Here is a 13,026-nt window from a genome sequence, read left to right on the forward strand (position 1 = left end):
AGCAAGGATTCTCAGATTCTGTGATTGATACTCTTGTTCAGGCCAGAAAGCCTGTAACTAGAAAAATTTACCACAAAATATGGAAAAAATATATCTGTTGGTGTGAATCTAAAGGATTCCCTTGGGACAAGGTAAAAATTCCTAAGATTCTATCCTTTCTTCAAGAAGGTTTGGAGAAAGGATTATCTGCAAGTTCCTTGAAGGGACAGATTTCTGCCTTGTCTGTGTTACTTCACAAAAAGCTGGCAGCTGTGCCAGATGTTCAAGCCTTTGTTCAGGCTCTGGTTAGAATCAAGCCTGTTTACAAACCTTTGACTCCTCCTTGGAGTCTCAATTTAGTTCTTTCAGTTCTTCAGGGGGTTCCGTTTGAACCCTTACATTCCGTTGATATTAAGTTATTATCTTGGAAAGTTTTGTTTTTGGTTGCAATTTCTTCTGCTAGAAGAGTTTCAGAATTATCTGCTCTGCAGTGTTCTCCTCCTTATCTGGTGTTCCATGCAGATAAGGTGGTTTTACGTACTAAACCTGGTTTTCTTCCGAAAGTTGTTTCTAACAAAAACATTAACCAGGAGATAGTCGTACCTTCTTTGTGTCCGAATCCAGTTTCAAAGAAGGAACGTCTGTTGCACAATTTGGATGTTGTTCGTGCTCTAAAATTCTATTTAGATGCTACAAAGGATTTTAGACAAACATCTTCCTTGTTTGTTGTTTATTCTGGTAAAAGGAGAGGTCAAAAAGCAACTTCTACCTCTCTCTCTTTTTGGATTAAAAGCATCATCAGATTGGCTTACGAGACTGCCGGACGGCAGCCTCCTGACAGAATCACAGCTCATTCCACTAGGGCTGTGGCTTCCACATGGGCCTTCAAGAACGAGGCTTCTGTTGATCAGATATGTAAGGCAGCGACTTGGTCTTCACTGCACACTTTTACTAAATTTTACAAGTTTGATACTTTTGCTTCTTCTGAGGCTATTTTTGGGAGAAAGGTTTTTTGCAAGCCGTGGTGCCTTCCATCTAGGTGACCTGATTTGCTCCCTCCCTTCATCCGTGTCCTAAAGCTTTGGTATTGGTTCCCACAAGTAAGGATGACGCCGTGGACCGGACACACCTATGTTGGAGAAAACAGAATTTATGTTTACCTGATAAATTACTTTCTCCAACGGTGTGTCCGGTCCACGGCCCGCCCTGGTTTTTTAATCAGGTCTGATAATTTATTTTCTTTAACTACAGTCACCACGGTATCATATGGTTTCTCCTATGCAAATTTTCCTCCTTTACGTCGGTCGAATGACTGGGGAAGGCGGAGCCTAGGAGGGATCATGTGACCAGCTTTGCTGGGCTCTTTGCCATTTCCTGTTGGGAAAGAGAATATCCCACAAGTAAGGATGACGCCGTGGACCGGACACACCGTTGGAGAAAGTAATTTATCAGGTAAACATAAATTCTGTTTTTTCTTTGCATAAATGTTTTGTAAATGATCCATTTATATAGCCCCTCTGGGTGTGTTTTTATAAATGTATACTTTTGCTTATTTTTAAATAACATTGTGCTGATTTTCAGACACCTAACCAAGCCCCCAACCTTTTAGATGTATACTGATTTATACAGACTGCTTCTGTTTGTATAATGGGTCTTTTCATAAACCGGGAAGGTGGGGGGGGGTGGGTTCTGCTCTCAGCCCCTTTCAGTGGGTGTCCCAGGCTTATCTCCGCTTCTGAGTACGTTTTTTCACTGTATTTTTATATCAGTATCTGTGCATATTATTCACTATAGTAGTATCACGTGCAGCTAAATAAAAATTGGTGTATACTGCCCCTTTAATGGGGAAGAAGACAAGTGCGTGTGGGATTTTTTTTTTTTTTCCCAGATTTGTTACACGCTTGATAGTTTTCAGGCGAATGATCTGAAAATTTATTTCATGGCTCAGATTGAACACACAATTTTAAACAACTTTCCAGTTAGCAAATTTGCTTCATTTCTTTTGTATTTTTTGTTGAAGGAACATCATGCACTACAGGAAGCTAGCTGAATTACATTGAGTGAGCGAATGGTGAGGCATATGTGTAGCCACACCAGTCGGAAGCTATCTCCCATTAGTACATTGCAGCTCCTGAGCCTACCTATGTACCTGTCTATCAACAAAGGATACCAAGAGAATGAAGCAAAGTAGATAATATAAATTAATTGGAAAGTGGTTTTAAATTGTAGGATCTATCTGAATTATGCAAAAAAAATGGGTTTCCTATCCCTTTAACTTAAATAATTTTTGTAATAAAGAAATCTGTTCTATTTGTCTGATGTTAGTCTGTTTCCTCTCTTTTGTCTGTCTGTTTCTCTCTCTCTCTCTCTCTCTCTCTCTCTCTCTCTCTCTCTCTCTCTCTCTCTCTCTCTCTCTCTCTCTCTCTCTCTCTCTCTCTCTCTGTCTCTCTCTGTCCTATTACCATCTCACACCCTTTTATCTCTGTCTTTTTCTCTCTTTATGCCTCTTTGTGGTGTCAGATTATTACAGACTGTTGCAAAATGTCTTTTCTTTGTAGGAACTTGTCAGAAAAGGGATCCCTCATCACTTCAGAGCGATAGTGTGGCAGTTACTGTGTAATGCACAAAATATGGCAATCAAAGATCAGTATTCAGATCTCTTAAAAATGACCTCCCCGTGTGAAAAACTAATCAGAAGAGATATTGCACGGACGTATCCAGAGCACGACTTTTTTAAAGAGAAAGACAGTTTGGGGCAAGAAGTTTTATTCAATGTCATGAAGGTTAGTAAAACTTGTCTTTAGTTTATCCAAAAATTAAAATAGTACGGTATATCACAAAAATCCTGTACAAGTTTGGTAACCCTCTGAGCGTCCTAAGCCACAGGGCCCCTTAATATTATTTTTTATATAGAAGAATGATGACTAAGGGGTCAATTTATCATCCACTGGCAGACAGGGGTGTAAATATTTGCCCTTGTCCACCTGGCTTCTCTGGTGGGCAGCAATTCGCTGCCTGCTTTTACCATTACACAGAAGCGTTTGTCTGCAACACGGGCCCCTGCCCCCGCACAGTGCGGGTAGGAGATGTTAATCTTCTCGGTCACAAGACTCGGGGAGATTGATAAATCCGCTGCACAATAAGTCCTCAGTCAAAGGGGAGAGATGGGCTTGATAAATTGGGCCCTAATAGTACGGTTGACAAGGGGCCACTTTACATTATCTTTGCACTTATGCTAAAGAGAGCACCACAAAATAAAATTTAAAAAAAAACTAGAAACAAGTTGGGAAATAAGAATAAATTAATTACATTAAATTATATACTGATCTAATTTACTACATTTTAGTACAAATACCTGTGGTGATTATTATTATTATTACTAATGTTTTCCGGACACAGGAAAAAAACTTTAATTTGCTGGATGTGGCCCCTAGTGTGGACAAACCAGAATTAGTATGTAGTTTACCCAAATTAAAATGCCCCTTTGTTTACCAACTGGCTTTGAAGTTGAGTCATTTTACTAATTTTTGTTTATTTATTTATTTTTTTAATTCATCTTCCTGCGCTGATTTTTTTTTTTTTTCAATGGCATGGAGAATCCACGATTCCATTCATTACTGTTGGGAAATTAACCACCTGGTCACCAGGAGGAGGCAAAGACACCCCAGCCAGAGCTTAAAGTGAAGGTCAACTCCGGCACAGTATTAAATTTAACATTTGAAAATATTATGTTCATTCATCAAAATCTATACAAATATGCATTTCGTTCAAATTTTTTATTTAAATTTACCCTCCGTATTGCCGCAATTGTCCGCCCGACATTTTCCCTCTTTTGATTGACATATTTTCTCAATCTAATATCCAATCCCTTTACTTCCCCCGTGGCGTCCTGCCCCTTTTTACCCTTGTCATCATTCAATAGTGTGCATGCGTGTGACTGCTGGTATCGTCATCGTCGTCCTGCGCGTTCATGATTTGCGCATGCGTATTAGTTTGTCTTTCTTTCTGATAAACAACTTCTTCTGTTTGGACCGCTAAAGCAATTTAGTCTATTACGTTCTAAAGAATCGCTTGTACTTGACAATACTGTGAATACAATATAACAATTATACTGAATGAACACTGCTAGGGAAAGAACATTTATACGCATGCGCGAATGCGGATATAATACGCATGCGCATATTGAAGCCGGTGTTGTGCAGGAGCATGGAAGTGACGATCGTCACGTCATTACATGAAAATAAGGAAGTGGAGCGGGGAAGGAGTAACGATGAGAAAACACGGTATAATATATATATCTTTTATTATAATTTCATATACTTTATTTTTTTAAAAATTTAGCGACTTTTATATTTATATGTTAATGTTTAAATGGTTGCTGGGCTGAGAGTTAAAATTGACCTTCACTTTAAGTATCTTCTCGCTACCCATACTCCCCAGTCATTCTTTACCTCTGTAACTAGGAGGTGGTGAAGATGGTGCTCTGAAGAAGATTGGATAGTCCTTTAATGGGTAGCTTCCCTGCAAGATAGGACTGGGGTTAATGATGTGTCCATGTAAACCTCTGAGTAAGAGTATTGGTAGTTGTGAGCTGCTGGAAGTCACAGGGAACTTCTCAGTCCTCTTCCCAGCACTCTGTGCTAACCCCTATCAGGCTATCATTGTTCGTTACACTGCTTTCCTTTTCATCTCAGGTCCCTGTCAGAAGTCTGGATGAAGCTGTCAGACCTGGAAGTGCTGTGACTGCTCCACAGCAGAGACCCTGGAGGGTTACTCCTTTTATTTTATTTATCTGGAAGCAAGGACTGAAATTTATTCAGGGACCGGTGGGGTCTGCTATCCCTCAGAAGGGTCTGTATACTTTATTTGAGATATATCTTCTTGTTTGGGATATCTTGGCGACCTGAGCGGCTTCCAAGCTTTCAGCCACAGACAGGAACCTCGCTGCTTCCACGTCCTGGTTCTATTTAGTTATAGGCAAGGTCAGTCCTACCATAATATTGAGTGGGGGTCAGGTTTTTTCAGCAGCACAATTTTTGCGGGCGTTCTAGCCGCCATACATTTGCCTTTATGTAAAGGGAACTAGGTTCCATGTGGCAATTTTACTCCTGTATGAGTAGAAAAAGCCTCGCTGCTAATTTTTATTTCAAGTCCCTCACAGTCTGATGTTTACCTTTGGGGTGATACCACTCACGGGCTGGTAGCTCCTTTATAGGGAGGATTATGGTAGTGGAACTTTCAACCCTAATACAGCTCTGTTGTAGCTCTTACTGTTGGGCTTCTGTCATCCGAGACGATTCTTCTGCGGAAAGGGTTAACTTTTTCCCACAGCAGGATCGTCTGGGAGACAGTTCTCCAGTGACTCCTGAGCAAAGAATCAGTTTTTATGTGTTGATTGTATGTATACTGGAGTAGGATCTGTAGTAACATTTTTTCCTTCCCTAACGCTAGCCTACGGCCACATCTTTAGACCCAAATACAGGGGCCTTCTCTTGTCGCGGTTTCACGTTCTTTTACATGCGCTTTGTTGAAAACTTCCGAAAGACATTCTAGTTTACTCTATTTGCCCTTGCGGGATGTGAAATCTTAGCAACCCTGTCTGATTTGGTGGTGTGGGTTTCATCAATGTGCATGAAGAGTTTTTCGTTTGGATATGAGGAAGCTGGGCAGCGGCAGCCTTCTGAGAGGATTTCGTCTCTCTCTACCCGTGCTGTCTCCACTTCCTGGGCTTTTAAGAATGAATAATCCATGGAACAAATCTGTAAAGAGAGCCCTCCAGTGGCTCAAGGTGTAAGGCAAACGGCTAGAGACTGAAGGTTCCAAGTTGAGCTTCAGGAACGCTTAGGAACAGAGCATGCTTGGACACGCACCCTATATCTCTACTTTTTATACGTTTTATGTTTTTGCCTCAGCTGAGGCTTCTTTTGGGAGAAACGTTCTTCAAGCAGTGGTGCCTTCAGTTTAGGTCTGCCTGCCTTTAGTTCTCCCTCCCTGTCCATTCTGTTTGCTCTCTAGCTTAGATATTGGTTTCCCAACAGTAATGAATGGAATTGTGGACTCTCCATGCCATTGGAAAGAAAACAAAATTTATGCTTACCTGATAAATTATATTCTTTCCAGGCATGGAGAGTCCATGACCTGCCCTGATTTAATTTTAAGGCAGCATTTAATTTTTCTAACCTTTAGGCACCTATATACCCTTAGTGTTCTCCTACATTTCCTTTATTCCCTCGGCTGAATGACTGGGGAAGTATGGGGTAGTAAGAGGATACTTAAGCTTTGGCTTGGGTGTCTTTGCCGCCTCCTGGTGGCCAGGTGGTGAATTTCCCAACAGTAATGAATGGAATTGTGGACTCTCCATGCCAGGAAAGGTAAGCATAAATTTTGTTTTTAATGGTATCTGGAGTCGTGTCCCTGCCAGCTTATACAGCTCTGGGATTTGTACTCATCAGTCATTAAGCAGTTGAGGAAAAATGTGATCCTGTTTAAACATCCTTTCTCCAACATAGGTGTGTCCGGTCCACGGCGTCATCCTTACTTGTGGGATATTCTCTTCCCCAACAGGAAATGGCAAAGAGCCCAGCAAAGCTGGTCACATGATCCCTCCTAGGCTCCGCCTACCCCAGTCATTCTCTTTGCCGTTGTACAGGCAACATCTCCACGGAGATGGCTTAGAGTTTTTTAGTGTTTAACTGTAGTTTTTATTATTCAATCAAGAGTTTGTTATTTTAAAGTAGTGCTGGTATGTACTATTTACTCTGAAACAGAAAAGAGATGAAGATTTCTGTTTGTATGAGGAAAATGATTTTAGCAACCGTTACTAAAATCCATGGCTGTTCCACACAGGACTGTTGAGAGGAATTAACTTCAGTTGGGGGAACAGTGAGCAGTCTTTTGCTGCTTGAGGTATGACACATTCTAACAAGACGATGTAATGCTGGAAGCTGTCATTTTCCCTATGGGATCCGGTAAGCCATTTTTATTCAGACAGTAAATAAGGGCTTCACAAGGGCTTATTAAGACTGTGGACATTTTCTGGGCTAAATCGATTCATATATTACCTATATTTAGCCTTGAGGAATCATTTAATCTGGGTATTTTTGTTAAATAATATCGGCAGGCACTGTTTTAGACACCTTATTCTCTAGGGGCTTTCCCTAATCATAGGCAGAGCCTCATTTTCGCGCCGGTATTGCGCACTTGTTTTTGAGCAGCATGACATGCAGTCGCATGTGTGAGGAGCTCTGATACATAGAAAAGACTTTCTGAAGGCGTCATTTGGTATCGTATTCCCCTTTGGGCTTGGTTGGGTCTCAGCAAAGCAGATACCAGGGACTGTAAAGGGGTTAAAGTTAAAAACGGCTCCGGTTCCGTTATTTTAAGGGTTAAAGCTTCCAAATTTGGTGTGCAATACTTTTAAGGCTTTAAGACACTGTGGTGAAATTTTGGTGAATTTTGAACAATTCCTTCATACTTTTTCGCAATTGCAGTAATAAAGTGTGTTCAGTTTAAAATTTAAAGTGACAGTAACGGTTTTATTTTAAAACGTTTTTTGTACTTTGTTATCAAGTTTATGCCTGTTTAACATGTCTGAACTACCAGATAGACTGTGTTCTGAATGTGGGGAAGCCAAGGTTCCTTCTCATTTAAATAAATGTGATTTATGTGACACTGAAAATGATGCCCAAGATGATTCCTCAAGTGAGGGGAGTAAGCATGGTACTGCATCATTCCCTCCTTCGTCTACACGAGTCTTGCCCACTCAGGAGGCCCCTAGTACATCTAGCGCGCCAATACTCCTTACTATGCAACAATTAACGGCTGTAATGGATAATTCTATCACAAACATTTTAGCCAAAATGCCCACTTATCAGCGTAAGCGCGACTGCTCTGTTTTAGATACTGTAGAGCATGAGGACGCTGATGATAATGGTTCTGAAATGCCCCTACACCAGTCTGAGGGGGCCAGGGAGGTTTTGTCTGAGGGAGAAATTTCAGATTCAGGGAAAATTTCTCAACAAGCTGAACCCGATGTGATTACATTTAAATTTAAGTTGGAACATCTCCGCGCTCTGCTTAAGGAGGTATTATCCACTCTGGATGATTGTGAGAATTTGATCATCCCAGAGAAACTATGTAAAATGGACAAGTTCCTAGAGGTCCCGGGGCTCCCAGAAGCTTTTCCTATACCCAAGCGGGTGGCGGACATTGTAAATAAAGAATGGGAAAGGCCCGGTATACCTTTCGTCCCTCCCCCCATATTTAAAAAATTGTTTCCTATGGTCGACCCTAGAAAGGACTTATGGCAGACTGTCCCCAAGGTCGAGGTAGCGGTTTCTACTTTAAACAAACGCACCACTATACCCATAGAAGATAGTTGTGCTTTCAAAGATCCTATGGATAAAAAATTAGAAGGTTTGCTTAAAAAGATGTTTGTTCAGCAAGGTTACCTTCTACAACCAATTTCATGCATTGTCCCTGTCACTACAGCCGCGTGTTTCTGGTTCGATGAGCTAGTAAAGGCGATCGATAGTGATTCTCCTCCTTATGAGGAGATTATGGACAGAATCCGTGCTCTCAAATTGGCTAATTCTTTCACCCTAGACGCCACTTTGCAATTGGCTAGGTTAGCGGCGAAGAATTCTGGGTTTGCTATTGTGGCGCGTAGAGCGCTTTGGTTGAAATCTTGGTCAGCGGATGCGTCTTCCAAGAACAAACTCCTTAACATTCCTTTCAAGGGGAAAACGCTGTTTGGCCCTGACTTGAAAGAGATTATCTCTGATATCACTGGGGGTAAGGGCCACGCCCTTCCTCAGGATAGGTCTTTCAAGGCCAAAAATAAACCTAATTTTCGTCCCTTTCGTAGAAACGGACCAGCCCCAAGTGCTACGTCCTCTAAGCAAGAGGGTAATACTTCTCAAGCCAAGCCAGCCTGGAGACCAATGCAAGGCTGGAACAAGGGAAAGCAGGCCAAGAAACCTGCCACTGCTACCAAGACAGCATGAAATGTTGGCCCCCGATCCGGGACCGGATCTGGTGGGGGGCAGACTCTCTCTCTTCGCTCAGGCTTGGGAAAGAGATGTTCTGGATCCTTGGGCACTAGAAATAGTCTCCCAAGGTTATCTTCTGGAATTCAAGGGGCTTCCCCCAAGGGGGAGGTTCCACAGGTCTCAATTGTCTTCAGACCACATAAAGAGACAGGCATTCTTACATTGTGTAGAAGACCTGTTAAAAATGGGAGTGATTCATCCTGTTCCATTAGGAGAACAAGGGATGGGGTTCTACTCCAATCTGTTCATAGTTCCCAAAAAAGAGGGAACGTTCAGACCAATCTTAGATCTCAAGATCTTAAACAAGTTTCTCAAGGTTCCATCGTTCAAAATGGAAACCATTCGAACAATTCTTCCTTCCATCCAGGAAGGTCAATTCATGACCACGGTGGATTTAAAGGATGCGTATCTACATATTCCTATCCACAAGGAACATCATCGGTTCCTAAGGTTCGCATTCCTGGACAAGCATTACCAGTTCGTGGCGCTTCCTTTCGGAATAGCCACTGCTCCAAGGATTTTCACAAAGGTACTGGGGTCCCTTCTAGCGGTGCTAAGACCAAGGGGCATTGCAGTAGTACCTTACTTGGACGACATTCTGATTCAAGCGTCGTCCCTTCCTCAAGCAAAGGCTCACACGGACATAGTCCTGGCCTTTCTCAGATCTCACGGATGGAAAGTGAACGTGGAAAAGAGTTCTCTATCTCCGTCGACAAGGGTTCCCTTCTTGGGAACAATAATAGACTCCTTAGAAATGAGGATTTTTCTGACAGAGGCCAGAAAAACAAAACTTCTAAACTCTTGTCAAACACTTCATTCCGTTCCTCTTCCTTCCATAGCGCAGTGCATGGAAGTAATAGGTTTGATGGTAGCGGCAATGGACATAGTTCCTTTTGCACGCATTCATCTAAGACCATTACAACTGTGCATGCTCAGTCAGTGGAATGGGGACTATACAGACTTGTCTCCGAAGATACAAGTAAATCAGAGGACCAGAGACTCACTCCGTTGGTGGCTGTCCCTGGACAACCTGTCACAAGGGATGACCTTCCGCAGACCAGAGTGGGTCATTGTCACGACCGACGCCAGTCTGATGGGCTGGGGCGCGGTCTGGGGATCCCTGAAAGCTCAGGGTCTTTGGTCTCGGGAAGAATCTCTTCTACCGATAAATATTCTGGAACTGAGAGTGATATTCAATGCTCTCAAGGCTTGGCCTCAGCTAGCAAAGGCCAAGTTCATACGGTTTCAATCAGACAACATGACGACTGTTGCGTACATCAACCATCAGGGGGGAACAAGGAGTTCCCTGGCGATGGAAGAAGTGACCAAAATCATTCAATGGGCGGAGACTCACTCCTGCCACCTGTCTGCAATCCACATCCCAGGAGTGGAAAATTGGGAAGCGGATTTTCTGAGTCGTCAGACATTACATCCGGGGGAGTGGGAACTCCATCCGGAAATCTTTGCCCAAATTACTCAACTGTGGGGCATTCCAGACATGGATCTGATGGCCTCTCGGCAGAACTTCAAGGTTCCTTGCTACGGGTCCAGATCCAGGGATCCCAAGGCGACTCTAGTAGATGCACTAGTAGCACCTTGGACCTTCAAACTAGCTTATGTATTCCCGCCGTTTCCTCTCATCCCCAGGCTGGTAGCCAGGATCAATCAGGAGAGGGCGTCGGTGATCTTGATAGCTCCTGCGTGGCCACGCAGGACTTGGTATGCAGATCTGGTGAATATGTCATCGGCTCCACAATGGAAGCTACCTTTGAGACGAGACCTTCTTGTTCAAGGTCCGTTCGAACATCCGAATCTGGTCTCACTCCAGCTGACTGCTTGGAGATTGAACGCTTGATCTTATCTAAACGAGGGTTCTCAGATTCTGTTATTGATACTCTTGTTCAGGCCAGAAAGCCTGTAACTAGAAAAATTTACCACAAAATATGGAAAAAATATATCTGTTGGTGTGAATCTAAAGGATTCCCTTGGGACAAGGTAAAGATTCCTAAGATTCTATCCTTTCTTCAAGAAGGATTGGAGAAAGGATTATCTGCAAGTTCCTTGAAGGGACAGATTTCTGCCTTGTCTGTGTTACTTCACAAAAAACTGGCAGCTGTGCCAGATGTTCAAGCCTTTGTTCAGGCTCTGGTTAGAATCAAGCCTGTTTACAAACCTTTGACTCCTCCTTGGAGTCTCAACTTAGTTCTTTCAGTTCTTCAGGGGGTTCCGTTTGAACCCTTACATTCCGTTGATATTAAGTTATTATCTTGGAAAGTTTTGTTTTTGGTTGCAATTTCTTCTGCTAGAAGAGTTTCAGAATTATCTGCTTTGCAGTGTTCTCCTCCTTATCTGATGTTCCATGCAGATAAGGTGGTTTTACGTACTAAACCTGGTTTTCTTCCAAAAGTTGTTTCTAACAAAAACATTAACCAGGAGATAGTCGTGCCTTCTTTGTGTCCGAAACCAGTTTCAAAGAAGGAACGGTTGTTGCACAATTTGGATGTTGTTCGCGCTCTAAAATTCTATTTAGATGCTACAAAGGATTTTAGACAAACATCTTCCTTGTTTGTTGTTTATTCTGGTAAAAGGAGAGGTCAAAAAGCAACTTCTACCTCTCTCTCTTTTTGGATTAAAAGCATCATCAGATTGGCTTACGAGACTGCCGGACGGCAGCCTCCTGAAAGAATCACAGCTCATTCCACTAGGGCTGTGGCTTCCACATGGGCCTTCAAGAACGAGGCTTCTGTTGATCAGATATGTAGGGCAGCGACTTGGTCTTCACTGCACACTTTTACCAAATTTTACAAGTTTGATACTTTTGCTTCTTCTGAGGCTATTTTTGGGAGAAAGGTTTTGCAAGCCGTGGTGCCTTCCATTTAGGTGACCTGATTTGCTCCCTCCCTTCATCCGTGTCCTAAAGCTTTGGTATTGGTTCCCACAAGTAAGGATGACGCCGTGGACCGGACACACCTATGTTGGAGAAAACAGAATTTATGTTTACCTGATAAATTACTTTCTCCAACGGTGTGTCCGGTCCACGGCCCGCCCTGGTTTTTTAATCAGGTCTGATAATTTATTTTCTTTAACTACAGTCACCACGGTATCATATGGTTTCTCCTATGCAAATATTCCTCCTTCACGTCGGTCGAATGACTGGGGTAGGCGGAGCCTAGGAGGGATCATGTGACCAGCTTTGCTGGGCTCTTTGCCATTTCCTGTTGGGGAAGAGAATATCCCACAAGTAAGGATGACGCCGTGGACCGGACACACCGTTGGAGAAAGTAATTTATCAGGTAAACATAAATTCTGTTTTTTTTTTTTCATAAATAACAAATGTAATGTTCTCTAAAGGGACATGAAACCCAAATATTTTCTTTCATGATTTAGATAGAGAATACAATTTTAAACAACTTTCCACTTTACTTCTATTTAATTTGCATCATTCTCTTTGTATCCTTTTGTTAAAGAAGCAGCAATTTACTACTGGGAGCTAGCTGAACATATAGGATGAGCCAAATAACATGAGGCATATACTGTATGTGCAGCTACCACTCAGCAGCTCATGAACGTACCTAGGTATCCTTTTTCAACAAAGGACACTAAGAGAACAAAACAAATTAGCTAATAGAAGGATATTGTAAAAGGATATTGTAAAGTTGTTTCAAATCAAATGCTCTACTGGAATCATGATAGAAAATAATTGGGTTTATTGTCTCTTTAACATGAGTGGTAGAATTTTGTTTTGCATACAATGTTCATTTAAAGGTTCCAAAAAAATATTGTTTTACCTGGGAATAGAGGGATTTAAAAGTTGTGTTAAAATGCTCCCCTACCCAACCAAAACAATAAATTGACTGATTTCCCCTTGTATGCAAAAAAAAAAAAATTATTTTGGAGAAAAAAATCATTTTTGAATTTAAAGGGACATGAAACCCCAAAAATTGTCTCTTATGATTCCCAAAGAACTTACAATTTTAGATAACATTCCAATTTACTT

General features: G+C 42.0%; 1 protein-coding gene across 3 annotated transcripts in view; it reads left to right on the plus strand.

Annotated features, from left to right (window-relative positions):
- Window positions 1-13,026, plus strand: part of EVI5 (ecotropic viral integration site 5) — a 406,332-nt gene that overhangs the window by 120,933 nt on the left and 272,373 nt on the right. For all 3 annotated transcript variants that reach the window (XM_053693996.1, XM_053693998.1, XM_053693997.1), the window contains one exon: window positions 2,538-2,762. In XM_053693996.1, coding sequence (XP_053549971.1) covers window positions 2,538-2,762 — 225 coding nt within the window. The remainder of the gene's footprint in view (window positions 1-2,537; window positions 2,763-13,026) is intronic.

The sequence above is a fragment of the Bombina bombina genome, chromosome 10 (genome assembly GCF_027579735.1).
Source record: "Bombina bombina isolate aBomBom1 chromosome 10, aBomBom1.pri, whole genome shotgun sequence".
In the NCBI taxonomy this organism is placed as follows: Eukaryota; Metazoa; Chordata; class Amphibia; order Anura; family Bombinatoridae; genus Bombina; species Bombina bombina.